Genomic DNA, 17,255 nt, shown 5'->3' on the forward strand with positions numbered 1-17,255 from the left:
GAACCTATTCTTCCCACCTACCTCTCAGTAAAGCTAAGGCAAATATTCATCCAGAGTTTTTTCCCTTGTAAAAGTTGAGAAGTATCATGTTGAATCTGATACAACTCTGGCTACATTCTTTTGTTGAGAATATGTCTGAGGCTCTGAACCACTGCCTCTTAACTTCAAAACAAAACACCCCTTCTGAACAATGAGTCCATTCCCAAAACATTTCTGCCCTCCATAAAAAAATGGGGCAGGATAAAAATAGGCCTGCTGCTGCATTTTCCAAGTGCCATCTTTACCATGGCCTGCAATGTACACTCCGCTAACTTGCCCTGTCCAGATAGTGAAGCCAGACATAAGTAGCAGAATTTTTTTTTTTTTTTTTGGGGGGGGGGGGGGGGAGGGAGGGGCGTTCAGAACTACCTAAATATGAAACTAATCACCGCAAGACCAAAAGAAGCAGCCATAGAATATTGAATCACATCCAACTGCCAGAAACTGCTGCGAAAATGGGCCATGGAAAAGAGGCACCCGATTGTTTTCAAATGGAATTATGTTTTAGTTCAGACAAGTTGAAAGAAAATACCAATAAAGAACAACATTGAACATATGGAATGTTACAGGCCTTAAACCAAGAGCTAGGTTCTGACCATACACACTGCTGATCAGCTGTATCGTCAGATGACACCACCAGTTTGCATCCTTCAGTTCAGTTTGATCTGCAGCATTAACTCCATTAAGCTCCCTTTACGTCTTACTCTGGTTCCAAGGCATTCAGCATTGATCCAAGGTTTTGACAGAGAAGGGGAATCAATAGAAGAATAATGAATAGAGTATGAAGAAGAACCAGATTTGTGGTTCAATGTCATGTGACCTTAAAGAACTAGTATTTTACCAGTTATTGACATCAGAAAAGAAGCTGTCTAGCTAAAAGGGTGGTTAATGCAGTAATAGGATAGCAAGTAAGAAGTGTCATGATGTATGGGGCAGAATGTTAGGCAGTTAAGAAGTGTCATACTGATAAGTTTTATGTAGCAAAGATGAGGATGTTAAGATGGATGTGTGGAAAAACAAGGATAAGTACGGAATGAACAATTAAGAGCGGACTTGGGAGATGCGTCGATCAATGACAAGCTCCAAGAGAGTCGTTTAAGGTGGTAAGGTCATATTCAACGAAGGCCTAGGGACGTCCCTGTAAGGAGGAGTGATATGATTCCGATTGAAGCGGCTAAAAGAGCTAGGGGCAGACCAAAAATGACCATAGGAAAAGTGGTGAGGAAGGACATACATAGTCTAGGTCTTGTTCCAAGTATGACCTCGGACAGAGCCGATTGGAGGGCGAGGATCCATGTCGCAAACCCCATTTAGCTGAGATTCTCCTGATGTGTTGGGCTGTGCCTCTTTCCTCTTACTACTTTCATCTTTTTTCTTTTTTGGATCCATGTAGCCAATCCCATTAAGTTGGGATAAGGCTGAGTTTGTTGTTCTTGTTTGTTGTGGGATAGCAAGTAAGTGCAAGTAGATAGAAGTAGTTAGGGCAACTAGAATGATGAGTCTACTTCCATAGGAAAACGAATTTTAGTGAGATCTGATGGTTAACCAAAGAACAGCACACAACATAGAATTTCAGTGATCAAACTATTACCAATAAATAAGGATGTCCATGGGGCAGTTAAAGCAGGTACCCGCCCTATGGTATGTCATTATGAGTTAAGGGTTCGGTATGGAATTTAAAAAACCCAGGGAACGCACGCCATCCTCTGTTTCCCAGTCACCCTGGTAAAATAGGGGGTGTTATGCATGTTTGTTGAGATGGAACAGGCAAGGTTTTCAATATTTTAAGAGGACTGGGCATGGAATTAGTGAATAGTGATACACAAACCAAAGCACCCTGTTTCCATCCCAACCAGTATACATATCATAAAAAAGCTACCTTGCTTTATTACCTAATGAAGAGAGACAGATAACTATATGGCAAGTTGACAGCTCCAAAACCAGATAGCACAGCCATGACAGTCACACCAATCACTCCTATTCTGCTAACCAACTGTGGCATAGTAAAGAAACCTGAAACACAAAATGGATCAGAACCAACAATTAAGGTACAAGTAACTAAATGATAATTTCTCCCATCTATCCAAATAAAAAATTGAGATTTTCTCCCAAAAGAATGATAATGTAAGTCTTTCTGCCAAAGAAAAAAACATAATAGAGAGGGAAGAAGTGAAAGATGGGGCAACAAACTTCAAGAACAACAACAACAACCATAACCTAATCCCAACTATATGGGGTCGGCTACATGGATCCGAAAGAGGCTATGACAGTAATAGAAATAAGAGAAGTAAAAAGAAGTAAGAAGAGTAAAAGGAAGTAAAAAAATAAAATAAGTAAAGTAAGAAGTTCAAGCACTAGTCAAAGCAGCATCCCAGGAACATTCCCCTACAAGGGATAGGCTACACAGGTCCTTGTCCTCCAAATAATTCTATTTGCGGTCATACTAGGATTGAGCCCTACCCATGTATATCCTTTCTTACCATTTCTCCAATAGACAATTTAGGTCTGCCCCTACATCTTTTAGCTCCGTCAAACTGAATCTGGTCACTCTTCCTTACCGGTGCATCCATAGGTTTCCGTTGCACATGACCATACCACCTCAAGCGACTCTCACGGATCTTGTCCTGAATTGGTGCGACTCCTAGTTCGGTTCTAATACAATCATTCCTTACTCTAGCTCTCCTGGTTTTGCCACACATCTTTCTCAGCATCCTCATCTCTGCTACACTCATCTTATCTACATTACTCTTCTTAACTGCCTAGCATTCCACCCCATAAGTCATGGACGGTCTTATTACTGTCCTATAGAATTTCCCCTTAAGCTTAATAGGCATGCGTTTGTCACATTACACTCCTGAAGCACCTCTCCACTTCAGCCATCCTACTTTAATTCTGTGGGAAACATCATCCTCTACATCCCCCTTGTTGTTAATGGTTGGTCCCAGGTATCTAAAGCATTCTCTTTGTGATAGCTCTTGCTCCTCAAGTTTCACCACTTCATCACCTCTCCTAATTTCACTGAAGTTACACATCATATATACTGTCTTTGTTCTGCTTAACTTAAAACCTCGTGATTCCAAGCTTGATCTCCATAATTCCACCTTTGCATTAATCCCTTCCACAGTCTCATCTATCAAAACAATATCATCAGCGAAAAGCATACACCAAGGGACCTCATCTTGGATGTGTCTGGTTAAATCATCCATGATGAGTGCAAACAAATAAGGGCAACAAACTTCAAGATTTCAATGAAATAAACCAAAATGTTGTTTTATCGGCAAAAAAAATATAACATTTTTAAGCGATTAGATGTGAACCAACTCAGGCCATCTAAGTGATTTGATAATTAGAGGCACAGTTGTTCAAAGAGCAACTTAGTGATAAGGCATTGTAATGCAGTCACACATCAGGAATAGAGTCTATTTTGATTAGGCTTACTACTTTTATGATGGGCCTAAATTAAAGGTCCAAATGTGGACTATTAGGGGGGCATACGAATTTTTCTTTTGTGGTATTAGTTTACTTGTCAGTGGGGTCCTTGTTTTTAGGTCTCGATTAGGATTTTAAATGATTAAATATCATGTTTTTAGCTGGTGTCGTGGTCTACGAGTCAGCCTTGTCTAGCTTTCCAAGATTCCTGGTTGTGTCAACTTTCAGGAATCTATAGTCGGAGCCCACAGGTTTAGTTATATTTTGTTTTCTTTTATTTTTTCTATAAATAGAGATTTTTTACAATGGAATCGATTACATTTGGATTTGTTTTGAAATATTTGCTTGTCCCAAGGTAGCTGAATATTCTTGCTCTCTCACTGATGCAGTTAAATCACCTAAATAGGCTTATTTTAATAAAAATAGGCCTTGGGTTGGGAAATATATGTGTTGGGCCTTTAGTCCAATGGGTTTCCATTGTAATTGGCCACTTTAATGGGCCTATAATAAGGGTATAGGATAGGCATACGGAATTAGTTAAGTTAGTAGCTTTATTTCTTTATTTTAATCGTCATTAAGTGTTTTCGTTAGGCTGGATTAGGATTCTACAAGTCCAGCCCTGTTTTGAGTCTGTTTCCTTTACAAATTCACTACCTAGTAAATTTAGGTAACCTTATTAATTAAGGATTGGGTTAGGCCTTTCTTTTTTAGCGTAGTGGAGTCTGTTTTTGAGTCATCTATATAATTGTAAGGGAGGCCAGCATTGTACACGATTTTAGAAAAGAAAATTGCAGCTTTTGCTTGCTTCTTCATGCTTGAAGACCTCTTGTGCTTGATCAAGACACCCCTTGTGTGTGATAAAGGAAAGGGATTGGTGTTTGATCAAGACACCCCTTGTGGGAAGCCTGGTGGATCATCCTTATGTTCATGTTCTATTGCTGCTATTATTGAACTGGATTTATTGGATTCTTCTTCTTAATTTCTACCATTAACAAGTAAGTTCAGACCTTGAGTTTTCTGCAAATTCCTACTCAACCTTGGATTTACACATTACATGTTTTTTGAGATTAAGCAATCCAGCCATTAGATTCCATCAAGATTTTGACCATATGTTCAGGAACCCTAATGGTGAACTCGAAAAGAGTTTGACCTAATTCTGACCATCTGATCTTGAGATATTTCTGTTTTTCCCATTCTGCCACTACCCGCCATTATAGCTACTGTTTAGACCTTCCTATGTGAATCGATTCTAATATTTAGGTTACTGTTTATGTCTAACATTATTGGATTGATTGTCCATTACAAACCCTGATTCCTGAATTCGGTTTTCATTGTAAATTACTGTTTTACCCCTACTCCTACTGGTAATAGGATTACCTCATTAGTCGCTGATTTAACCACCCAGGGTTCAAACTTTCAACAAATACTGAACTTGGTTGGAGTTATAGGACCATTCAACCATCTGATTTTGTCTTATTGGTAATCTCCTCAAATCTGGAATTATTTCTCTGTGAAGATCTTGTTTGGTACTGTTTTGATCATTCAAATTCAGTACTACACTAAGTGGTATCAGAGCCTATGGCAAAGAGTAGCTCAAGAACTCCATACCCACCTGATCCTATGGCTAGGGTGTTGGAGATGTTCCAGCAATTGGTTGATCAGTACTACATTACTCTCCCTCTGTCGTAACTCCATGTTGTCTTAATTTTTTTCTCTTATTTTCACTCATTGCAAATCTATCTCTTAATCCTCTTTCCATTTTTGTATTGAATTCTTTAATTTCCCTTAATATATGTTTTAAAAATCAATGGCTGTTTTGCTTGTCTGAAATTCCACACTCAAATAAATTCCCATCTCCCAAATTCTCTCTATCCCATCACCCTTCAACCCCCTCTTTCTAGTCTCTCTCCTCCACTTTTACCTTATCAATTTAGTAATTTTCCATATCCAAGCTATTTTATTTCTTTTTTAATAATTGAAATACAAATATTCTCTGCCAGGCAGTTAAAATTTAGGTCTGATCTGATCAACATCAGCCATCAGATCTTTCCGCCCATATCCAATATATCCGCTGCCCTATTTTTCGATTACGATGAGCCTTAAATCCTAACTGAGCCCATTATCCGCAGGCCGTTCAATCCTGTTCTGCATCACATTGAAAGAATGTCTATTGTCGAACCATCATTTATTGGCTGAAGTGGGAGGCACACAGCTCCCAAGTAAACACAATTATAATCAGGGGATGGTGAATAGAGGTTATTAGTAGAAATACAACGCACAGGGTGCAAAGACCTATTTAAAAGGATGGATATAAAAGTGAATAATGAGAATGGATAAGAAACGAAGTTCTCTATGTATTCAAGTGTCTGATCCAGCATGAGCATCTTCATTGATGGTGCATCAAGACTCGAGCAATGCCAGCCTGCCAGGACTCAACTGAGAGACATATTGTTAGAATGTTGGAGTTTTTTTATTAGAAACCTGGATCTTCTTTTTACTTCTATGTATAATCCATCTTGAGGGGGAGTGTTGGAATATGTAATCCAGAATACCATGGGGGTATTCTGGTCCTTTTGGGGTAGTTTAATTGTTATTCATTAGGTATAGACTGCTGCTCTTATAGAGTCAGCTAGTTAGGGTTATTTCTGTCCCCTTTGTAATTTTCCCTATATTATAAATAGAGGGCTTACCTATCAATGATAATATACTAGCCATTCTCTAATCCTCTCATTCTCGGTTCTGCTAACATGGTATCAGAGCCAACTCAGATCTAGGTTAATAAAGGAAAAAAAAAACCTTTTTTTTTCTTCAATCGACTTCTCCCTCCCCTCTCTCTTTCGCTGCTTCTCCTTCTGTTTCTCTTCTTCTCATCCTTGTAAGGGGGGCAGCACTAATGAGGAAAAACCTACTCCAATGATTTAGTTGCTGCCCTCCTCCCAATCTACCTTTTTTCATTACTTTTTCTATTCGAATTCTGCTGGAACAGTACCTGCAACTTGGAGATTTCCAGAATTTTTGAAGATCATATTCCTCTCACTTAAGAAGGCTGATCCTCCATTGTTGGAGTCTACTATGCAACCTTTTCCAGCACCTTTCTACCTTCTTCCATCTACTCCCCTTTCTTTTCTTTTCCAGCATTGAATCATCCAATCGATCTCACCTTTCCAATCGAATTTAGGGTTACTATTCTTTGTTCATGCTGATTTTTTGTGGGTTGCTTTCCTCCATTTACAAGGACCACTCGACCTTAATATTGCACCTTTCCAAATTTTTTGAAGACCCTACCCCAATCGATCTCTATTTTTCAGGTTTTTCTAAAACCCTGACACAAATAGATTATTAGGTTAGGGAGGTTTGCTGCTGCTGTGGTTTTTTGGAGGTGTTTCTACCATCAAGAGAGGCAATCTACTACAACTATTCATGGCTTGAAATACTTTTACCTAAGATAGCTGCTGCCCTATTTTTTCTACACTTTTTGGTGTTTCTCCCTCTTGAAGATGAAGTCTCAAACACTACAAGAAATTGGTTGTTCGTATTGGAGATCCATTCAAGCAGCAGAGGACAGCATTTATTATCAGAAATCATCACACTTTGACAAGTCATCATCAGTTTTATGAAGGCCCCTTCCCTACAATCGATCTCAAGTTTCAGGGTTTTACAAAACCCTGACTATAATCAATCTAAGGGTTAGGGCAGTCCTCTCTTGCTGATTTTTTTAGGAGAGTTTTATCACCATCAAAGGAGTACTCGACCCCAGTTTCAGCATCATTCATGGAATGTTTTGACAAAATTCAGGTTTCTTCCTTATGGTCAATTTCTACAACTATCAACCTCTATTTTTCTAGTTCCTATGTGGCTGGCTGCATCAATTACTATTGGATCTGTTGAGTTACTTATCTTCTACTTGCTGGTTCCATTGAGCTTTACTACATATCTTGCTAGATCTATTGATTAGCTTCTGTAAGCATGACTTGTTAACATGTTACTGCTGCCTTTATGAGGACTACTGCTGCCCTGGTCTTGAGACTGAGTATCCTACTATTGGAGATCGAAGTTCTTTCACATTGTTGAAGAGTTGAATCTACTACCCTAGAGATCAGTTTATTTGGGATTACAACAGTTGTTCCATGGTTATTGGTTGCGACTACGAATCTATTCAGTTGTGTGAAGCTTTTCTACTGGTTCATATCCAGCTTACTTTGAGAGCTTGATCCTAGCATTGTACTCTAACGTAGGTCTGATCCAAGTTTTTTGAAGCTTATTACATCAATTCTGCCCAGATATCTTCATCAATTCTATTCAGCATACGGGAGTTTATTAGAGTTTTGCACACTAGTTCTTCCTTGTTTGAAGATTGATCAAGCCTTGAAGATTGGAGTCTTTCTTTGCTTCAAATCAGATCTGTTTTCTTATTTAGATCAGATCCGCAAATTGGAGTTTGGTGTTTCTCCCCTACAAGAGTTTCCATCTAAGAAGTTTGTTTGATCGATTGATGAAGGTTGAAAATTCATATGGTGCATTGTTTTTTTCTCCATGACTCTTTATCCCATTGCTTCTTCAATTACCTATATCCCATACCATAGCTTTGGCATTTACCCATAACCACTTTGGAAGTTTATGGTATACTCTACTTTGCCATTCCTTCCTTTTCCATTCCCATAGCACCTTTGAAAAATTCTGGAACATTATACTTTTGCCATTATCTCTTACATCATCTTTGTTATGTCCACAGTCCACGTGTGCTACTACACGTGAGGGGGAGATTATGTACAGTACACTTGCAAACATTGCAGAAGCAGAACTTGTAGAAACATTTGTAACAAAACATAGAAGATTAGTGTTTTCCACCATTGCTATTGGGTATCCTTTGTTACTGGGTTGAGTTTGTTGTAAGGGGGAGATTGAAGTATTGAAGAGTATTGAATATATGTGGTTGTTGCCAGCCTATTTGAGGATTTACAGTTGGGTTGATTTAGTTGTTTCCGCTACCTGATTCAGTTTCTTTCGCTGCTTGCTGCCCTAGTTTTTCACTTCAAGATTTTGTGTCACTATGACAATCTGAGATACATCACTGGACGGCTATTGAAGATTGGTGATAACTGCCTTTTTTGGAAGAGATTCCAGTCACGGTTTGCTGATCAAGTCTGCCCAGGTTTTGAAGATCTATTTTTCAAGTTCTTAAAGGTTTATTTGGGAGCTTCATTCATCTGTCAAACTGGACTCTATTACACCTTTGTTTCTTCCCATTTTGTTCAAGTTGGGCATTAGTGCCTTATATGCGCCAACTTGAGGGGGAGTGTTAGAATGTTGGAGTTTTTTTATTAGTTCAAGCTGGATCTTCTTTTTAATTATATGTATAATCCAGCTTGAGGGGGAGTGTTGGAATATGTAACCAGAATACCGTGGGGGTTTTTGGTCCTTTTGGGGTAATTTAATTGTTATTCATTAGGTATAGACTGGCAGACTGCTGCTCTTATAGAGTCAGCTAGTTAGGGGTATTTCTGTCCCCTATGTAATTTTTCCTCTATTATAAATTGAGGGCTTACCTATCAATGATAATATACTAGTCATTCTCTAATTCTCTCATTCTTGGTTCTGCTAACACATATATTCAAATAAATGTACATGCACAACTGCAAAATTCAAACAGAAATTTCAAATGTTTAATGAGGGAACGGTATGACTCTTATCCCTGAGGTGTGAAAACCTGCATGAGCATGCTTGTGGTCAACCTAGCACATGTACAGTCAACATGTATGGGGTGGAGAAAGAGGGATTAGATAAAAGACATATAACAGCCCAATCAACTACTAAAATTGAACAGCAAAAGGCAAAGTAGAAACAAGTATATTGAAACCTTTATCAGGAGAAGGCATAGGAAAGTGAATGCCCATGCGCCAGAAACCATAGAGAAATGCCAGCAAGAATAAGATTGCTCCTAGTGCAGCTCTTTCCTTTCGTAAACCTGAGATGCATATATATATTAGGAAATATCCATTTAAAACATTAAAAGAGCAGTACCTGAAGGGATATTTAAAAAAATATTATATGCTCCCAACCAAGACAATGTCATTCAGAAAAAATAATAATTAACTATAGAAGATTAAAATAAAGTTGTTCTCCAAAGCAAAGGTTGCACAATATTCAGGTCGCCTAAAATCAAAAACAATGAGTATGTAAAAGTATTCAAATCGTGACAAAGATGAAAGGAACCACCACAATATCAATTTTTTCCCTTTGAGCAAACTAACTATGTGCAACAAAAAAGAAAAATAACAGAATATAAGAAACCACCACCATAATATCAATTTGCTCCCTTTGAGCAAAAGGAGCATATGCAACAAGAAAGAGAAATAACAGAATATAAGAAACTGATCATAGCAGCCCTACAAAATATATATATATACATATATATACCAACACAAAAAAACAAATGAATGATGAAGAAGCTTTGCAGTCCATAGGACCGTCTAATTGATAGATGGAACAGCATTCAGTTCAGTCCACGAATAATACAATTATGAGAATGCATGGACTAGACTAAACCTAACGTATTGGCAAGGCCATCACAATATTAAACACAAGTAATTCTCAGTGTTATGAGGTGTCATCAGAAGATTGAATGGCTAGAAATTAACTTCGCACAGTCTAAATAGAACTTCCTTTCGTTCCCCCAAACCCCTCCCCCCCCTTTTTTTCTGGGGGGGAGGGGGTGGAGCAACTGAGTCGGTTTCACCAACTTGTATGTCTCAATGATATCAACAAAGAAAAAGTACACCATGAATGACGTAATCCATGCCAGTGTATCATGTATCAATATGTACTGAGCCGATAGGTATTGAAAAACCACCTTACCAGTACAGACCTGTATCGCCAGAGACAGAAAATTTTAAAAAAGAAAAAGGGGAGTCTCGGGTCGTATCGACCAGTATCGCCGGAGACGTGTCTATACAACCCAAGAAGTCTTGAGGTTTATAAGCAAAGACCAGTTTCTGCCGTTCAAGCAGAAGAACTTCGGCAGTCAGGCCATCAGCATCGCCACACGTGACACGACATTGCCACTGCAAAAGAAAAGAGGAGGAAAAGGAGAAAGAAGAAGAAGAAAAAGAAAAAGAAGAGGAAGAGGACTTACTTTGTCACCAGTGCTCTGGTGCTACCAACCACAGCAAGTACCATTGCATTATCGCCACTGATACTCCGTACCCTCCTCAATATCCCAACCCTAACCCACCCTGACCTTACAACTACCAGTACTCAGGCTATTACTCACCACCGCCACCATCGATGCCAGTCTCACTGCCCGCACCTTACGATCACCATCACCAGCATGCTACTGCCGATCCCACCATCACCACCATGCTACCGCCAATCCTACGACCCAAGTGAACTGGGTTGGTTGTGGCGGCTAACCTTGTGGATCTGCTTCCCTTCCTGATGCAGATTCATCACCAAACTAGGCTTGTTTCCGTAGGAATATGTCTAGGGTTGGGTTGTATACATGTTGGGCCTTTGGTCCATGAGGTTTAAAACCCGAAACCCTAACCCTAAATTTCTGAATTTTAATTGTTTAATTAAAACTTCATCAAACCTATACCATTAGCTTCTCCTAGACCTCCCTATTAAAACCACATAAAATATGACCCCATTCTTATAAACCTAACCCTAATTCTGCCCTAAATTACCCAATTCTGCCCATTCGAACCAGCAGCCCCCTTTTGATCTTGTTGCTTGGCCTCTAGTAGGATCCTTCTCCTATCTAGAGCTACATTATATGCGGTACTGAGTACTGACATAGAGTTGGAGGAACGGTTTCGTAGTGGTGTTTTAACCTTGATTGTACACTTGTACACTTACACAATTGTACTTGTAACACTTTGACATTGTATAATGTTAAATGGTTTTTCTTCATTCTTAATGCATATTTTAGTTGTTTCCATTGAACTTTGTGTTTTCTAATACTGTGTAGAATTGGCTATCTTTCAAGTCAAGTCTTTGGATACTCATTTCAGATTTCTCTTTTTTTTCTTTTAATTTCACAATTATTCTATTGTAAAATGTTTACAGTGAATTACATATTGAAAAGTTTACCAGTTTATGAGAACTTTTAAATTTTTACTTTTCTGCATTTTGATTTTATTATTTTCAATAAAAATCTGTGACAAAGCAACAAAATCACCACCATTGTCATCGTAGTCATCATCAGTGGCAACAAGAGCAGAACAGAGAAGCAATGGCATCACCACCACCACCAACACCATCACCACTGTCATCATACTTCCAACCTTCTTTCCATAGTTAAGATAAGAATCCATTAAAGGATGGAAAAAATACAGCCTTGTGCACATACACAGATATTCTTTTATAGAAGTGATAATACACCAGAAAGAAACTTATTAGGACATTTCACAACATCAATTGAAGTACAATATAAAAGAAAGAAAACCAGCAGGGCATCAGCCTATTTCCATACATCCAAGGCCACTAAGTCTCAAGAAGAGAAAGAAGATGCTGAATCCTGCTGGATGCGCACCAAACTTCCCAATGACATCCAGTACCTGTTATTGCATTGACAACAACCTGAGAGGCAGATCTGATGGAGAGACGTAAAATACCACATTCTCCAAGTAAAGTTGAAGCCCATGCATCACAACCATAAACCCCACCACAAAGACAGACTACGAGATTATGCTAAAATCAAAAGCAAAGAGAGGAGAAGATTTAGCCGAGGAATCCGACCATAGCCAGCACAACTAGTACCAAGGTTCAAGATTTCGGTTTTGAGGGTTGAAACCAAAATATTTCGGGTTTCGAACAAACTCTGCATTTTTCGGCTGGCCATTTCGGCGGTCAAATAGCCATAGTTTGGCTGAAAACCTTTCAGGGAATGGTCCCCAACATTTTGTTCCACCAAGAAATGTAAGTGATTGGCAAAAACTACCAAATATGGGGTTTTCTGGAATTTTTCCCCCTCTAACAAGTGAAACCACTAGAAACTCATGAAATGGGTTGAAAATTTCCATCGAAACAATGCCTTTATATGCACTGTTTTGTACCGAAACCAAATCGAAACTGAAATTTCAGCCAAAATGCCAAAATTTCGGTCAAAACTCCGCATTCCTACTGAGTCGCACCCATTAAGCTTCGATCTTCATTGAAACCGAAATATTTCGCAAAATCTCAGTGGTTTCGACCAAGATTTCAAACTATGACTAGTACGCACTGACCCGTCACAATGAAGACAACCTAACCTGCATCATGTGGAAGGCCATGTAATCTACTTTCAGAACTTCTAAATCTACACACTCGATCCAAAGTTCCCCACCCTGTACACAACATCCCTTCTTATAAACAAAGGTTCCAGTTTTGTGGCAAAGCATTTGACAATTTCTCTATCCAGGTATGATTTACAGTAGCACACAAAGCTAATTTGCACCCACATTCATGAGCAAAATATTTACTCTCTTCCATCAGATATTTTGGACTGTCTTCTCTTATCAAAGCAAAGCTTAAGGATTTCTAAACAAATTTTTATAGTGAACAAATAATGGAAAAAAGATGATCTCAATCCACCATGCCAGCACAGAACATACATTAATTTGGGCTAGCATAAAGATTCCTTCAATTCAAATGATCCTTTGTAGGAAGAGCACCCTCCAAGGTTCTCCAACTGGTCAGAGAGTGTCAACAAGAATTACCACTAAACCAGACTGCACCACACGGACCACACCACTTCGCAAGAGCTTATATAGTCCAAATCTGACCCAAATATGATTTAGCTATAAACTCATCATTTGGCATAGAAAAATTTTTGGAATAAGGCCTGGTAAGGGTGTGGAAACCCTAAAACTGGCAATGAAATGACAGACTTTGCATCCAGGATCACGTAACTGTTTCTCTCACCACCAAGATCTGACAACTCCAATGGTGGAAAATATGTATTCCTGCCCAATCTCCCCCTCCCCTCAATGGAAAGGCTAACAAAAAATCTTTCCTTTCTTTCCTTTTCATACTCTATGAAATCAACTTAGATGAGAATTTTTTTCCTTTTTCTTCTTTTTTCCCATTATTTAGTAGTTAAAATCAGCATGTTAAAAGCCAATCTAAATAATTTCAGTTGAACTACTCCAATTTATGCATAGATTTGTCAACTTTCGGCCAATATCAGCAGATCTTTTAAGTTTTACAAAAATTTTGAACTTTTAAGCCTCAAAACTGGGTTCATTCCATTCCTTAAGTCAACTATAAGTACCTTGACAAAAAAGCCACTTCCAATGGAAAATAAACGCATACCAAACAGATAATTTCAATGCAAAACAATGAATAAAAATCCATCTTAATTAGTGAGGATGAATAAATGAAAGAAAAAGGAACATACCACTGTTGCACAGCATCAAATAGCAGTGATAATACGGCAGCATGAACACCAACAACATTATCAAGCAAAACAAATCAACTTTCCAATTTATCCATCTTGCCCTGCAGCCAGAAAACGTATTCTAGTCAGTTCCACAAAGCATTAGCTGAATTCTTAGACTCTAATGTTTAAAGTGATATCTAAGGAACAATTCTATACCAGTCAACAACCAGTGAACTCCATAATAAAAATAGACAAGTAAAATCAACAAGATGCAATCACTGTAATTTCTTTCAATCAGGGGAAAAATTAATGCAGTAGCAGAAGCCTCGTGCACTGGGACGCTCTTAGTCAAATAGGACACTGTAACATCGACCTTACCCTACTAACTTGTTATAACTTATAAAAGTGACCCCTAGAGATAACCAACCAGCTAAATCGTCAGGAAGTTTCTCTTCCATGAACTACTGCAAGGACAATTAGGCCTCCAATAGCACAGAGGTTGATAAGTTATGTCAGTAACATTGTCACAAACTGAGAGAGTAGCCTGCCTCCACCCATTTGGTGACATTAAGACCACTGAGAGCTGCAAGGGGCTGCTCTTTGACTAGGAACCCTAATGTTTATAAGAACAGCTTGTTGTGACTTGTGAATGCTTTTTAGTTTGACTAGGATAGCCAATAACATAACCAGTGTAGTGTGGATTGATTCTTCAGCAGGGCCACCAGAGGATCACCATTTGGTCCAACCAGCTTCATCAGTTTGAGGATTATGAATTTCCAGTAAGGGAAGTGATGCAGATTCATCACCGAAATAGGCTTGTTTTATTAGGCATAAGTCTAGGATTGGGTTATATACATGTTGGGCCTTTGATCCCGTGAGTTTTCTATGCAATAGATCACTTTTATGGACCTAAAGTATGGGTAATAGGGTTGCATACGGGATTAGTTGTTTTAATTCCTTATTCTTATTTTTATGTAATTAGTGGTCATTTGATCACTTAAGTAATCATGTGACTTGGTTAAGTGGTCATGTGACTATTTAATTGTTTTGTAAGTAGGGCTGGATTAAGGCTCTATAAGTCCAGCCATGTTTTGAGTCTATTTCCTTTGGTATTTCAGTTTCCTAGTCAGTTTAGATTACCTAATAGGTTAAGGATTGGGTTAGGCCTTTCCTTTTTAGTGTAGGAGTCTATTTTTGAGTCTTTTATATAAGATTGTAAGGGGGGCAAGCATTGGACACGAATTCGTTTAATGAAAAGCTTTTTGCTGATCTTTTTCTCTATTGAAGACTTTTGTCTTGTGTTTGATCAAGGCTGGTGGGATTGGTGTTTGATCCAATCGACACCATGCGATGTGAAGTCCGGGTGGTTCGTTTAAGCTCTGTTTGTTTCTTTGCTGTTACATTCAAGTTCTTTATTCAAATTCTGATTTTTTTTATTCAAGTTTTCATCTTCAAACAAGCCCAAGGGATCTCTGCAACAACTGTGAGTTTGAATCACCCCATACCCAACCTTTCTTCTTCTAATCCTTTAAACCACCAAACCCTAGCATTCCCCATCTCCAAACCTTTTTTCCCATAACCTAACTTCTGTCCAGTCCAAACCAGCCAGCCAAAACTCACCATCTTTGGATCGAAAACTCCCCTGCCCCTTAAGAGAACTCGATCTACATTGCAGCTCAATCCACCCACCCTAAACCCTAGATTCCATCATCTTCCACCTTTCAAAAACCCAAAACCCTAATCCTAACCTGCTGCTAATTCATTCCAGCAAACTTCCCAAAACTAAACGTAACCTTCACTGGAAGACTCCCCTACATCAACCTAACATAACCCTACCATCAAACCCTAGGTCCCATTAAACCCTAACCCTAATTCTACCAAAAAAACCTATTTTTGACCTACCCGAATTAATGTTCAGATCAGATCCTGGTTGTCTGGCTTCTAGTTGGTCTTCTACCAATCTAGGACTACATTAGGAAGCAGGCCATTGCACCAAGCAGTGATTCAGTGATTAGTTTTTCAACTTTTATTTCTCCTATCAAGTTATCAGGTAATACCGTAATAGGGGTATAATACATGGTTTAAGACTCTTGTGATGGGGGACATGAATCTTGTATGAAGGGTATAATACATCTTTCTTTTTGTTAATAGTGGTCCAATCCTAGGTTTCTATGTGATTCTTTAGTTAGTTTTTTCTAGCAATAGGTGGGTTTCAATTATTTCTAAGTTAGCTCACGTGTTAAGCTGGTAAAATTCGAGTTCTGCTCCAAAGCACTAACATTTTTCTTGAGGGATCAAGCCATGAATGGTAGTTCGATGAAACAAAAAACTTGGTTTTTGACAATGGTGTCAGCTCTGCCACGTAAGACCAGAAGTGGCTGGAGCTTATCCCTTTGAGATCTTTCTCTAATCTCTCCTCTCTCTCCCCTTTCCCTCCCATCAAAGCTGTTTGTTTTCTTCCAGTTCCTCCTCTTCTTCCCTTCTCTGGTAAAGGCTACATGGTGTAAGACTCTTGTGATTCTGGTAGTATATCATCTGAGGGTTCATTTTAAGTGTTCTATGGTTCAACTTTAGGAATCTGATAACAATTTCTGCTCTCAAACTGATGTAAGCAATGCATAAGAAAGGGTTTATTATAGTCAGAATAAGTGTTGGATTGGATTACATATATGTCAGGTCTTTGGTCTATTGGCTTTCTTTGTATTGGGGCTTTTTTGATGTGCCTACATTTTGGGTAATAAATAAAAGCACGAAATTTTTTTTTCACGCGTACAAATTTTAGTTTCCTCGTAAATCTAAACTAGTTTGTTTCCAGCTTTTAGTTTCTACTTAGAAGTCCTAATTTTCTAAAGGACAACAACATGAATCTCTTCTAACCATGTTACACTAAAGGAGTGAATCCCTAGTAATCTACTTTGCCAAAAACAATTTGTTAAGTTCAACGCAGTAATACCGCAGGGGTACTATTGTCAGCCCCTGTGGTAGTCATTAGTTTAGTTCTATACTTCTATTGTGTTTCTCGCTGTTATAGTTGATGTTAGTAGTGAGTATCCCATTAGTTCTCTAGTTCAGCAAGGAGTGTAAGTGTCCTTGCTGTATTGTAATTGGTGATATATATATATAAAGGGTAAAGGCTGGGCACGCTGGCGTTGTGCCCAGCCTGAGTCTGTCTCTTTCCCACTCCCTAAGGAAATGACCCCCCCGCCCTCCCCTTCCCACCTTCTCCATTGGGCACAGCGGCGTGCCCAACCCTCTCCCATATATAAATTGGGGGGAGACAGCCGATAGGTTGATGGACTGTTCTTCCTTCTAGCGGCAGTCCCCTTCTCGTCTTCGGTTCTTCCTTCTTCTTCTCCTTCTCCTTCTCTCTCTCTCTCTCTCTTTTCTCTTCTCTTCTCTTCTTTGTGTGTTCTGGTTTCCCACCTCTGAT

At 38.8% G+C, this 17,255-nt stretch overlaps 1 protein-coding gene across 1 annotated transcript in view; it reads right to left on the reverse strand.

The window, feature by feature from the left end:
- Nucleotides 1-17,255, reverse strand: part of LOC122645892 (GPCR-type G protein COLD1) — a 64,699-nt gene that overhangs the window by 46,672 nt on the left and 772 nt on the right. Inside the window, exons 2-4 of the mRNA XM_043839299.1 lie at nucleotides 13,844-13,944; nucleotides 9,326-9,433; nucleotides 1,932-2,052 (exon numbers count right to left, since the gene is read on the reverse strand). Coding sequence (XP_043695234.1) covers nucleotides 1,932-2,052; nucleotides 9,326-9,433; nucleotides 13,844-13,944 — 330 coding nt within the window. The remainder of the gene's footprint in view (nucleotides 1-1,931; nucleotides 2,053-9,325; nucleotides 9,434-13,843; nucleotides 13,945-17,255) is intronic.

This window comes from Telopea speciosissima, chromosome 11 (genome assembly GCF_018873765.1).
Source record: "Telopea speciosissima isolate NSW1024214 ecotype Mountain lineage chromosome 11, Tspe_v1, whole genome shotgun sequence".
Lineage (NCBI taxonomy): Eukaryota > Viridiplantae > Streptophyta > Magnoliopsida > Proteales > Proteaceae > Telopea > Telopea speciosissima.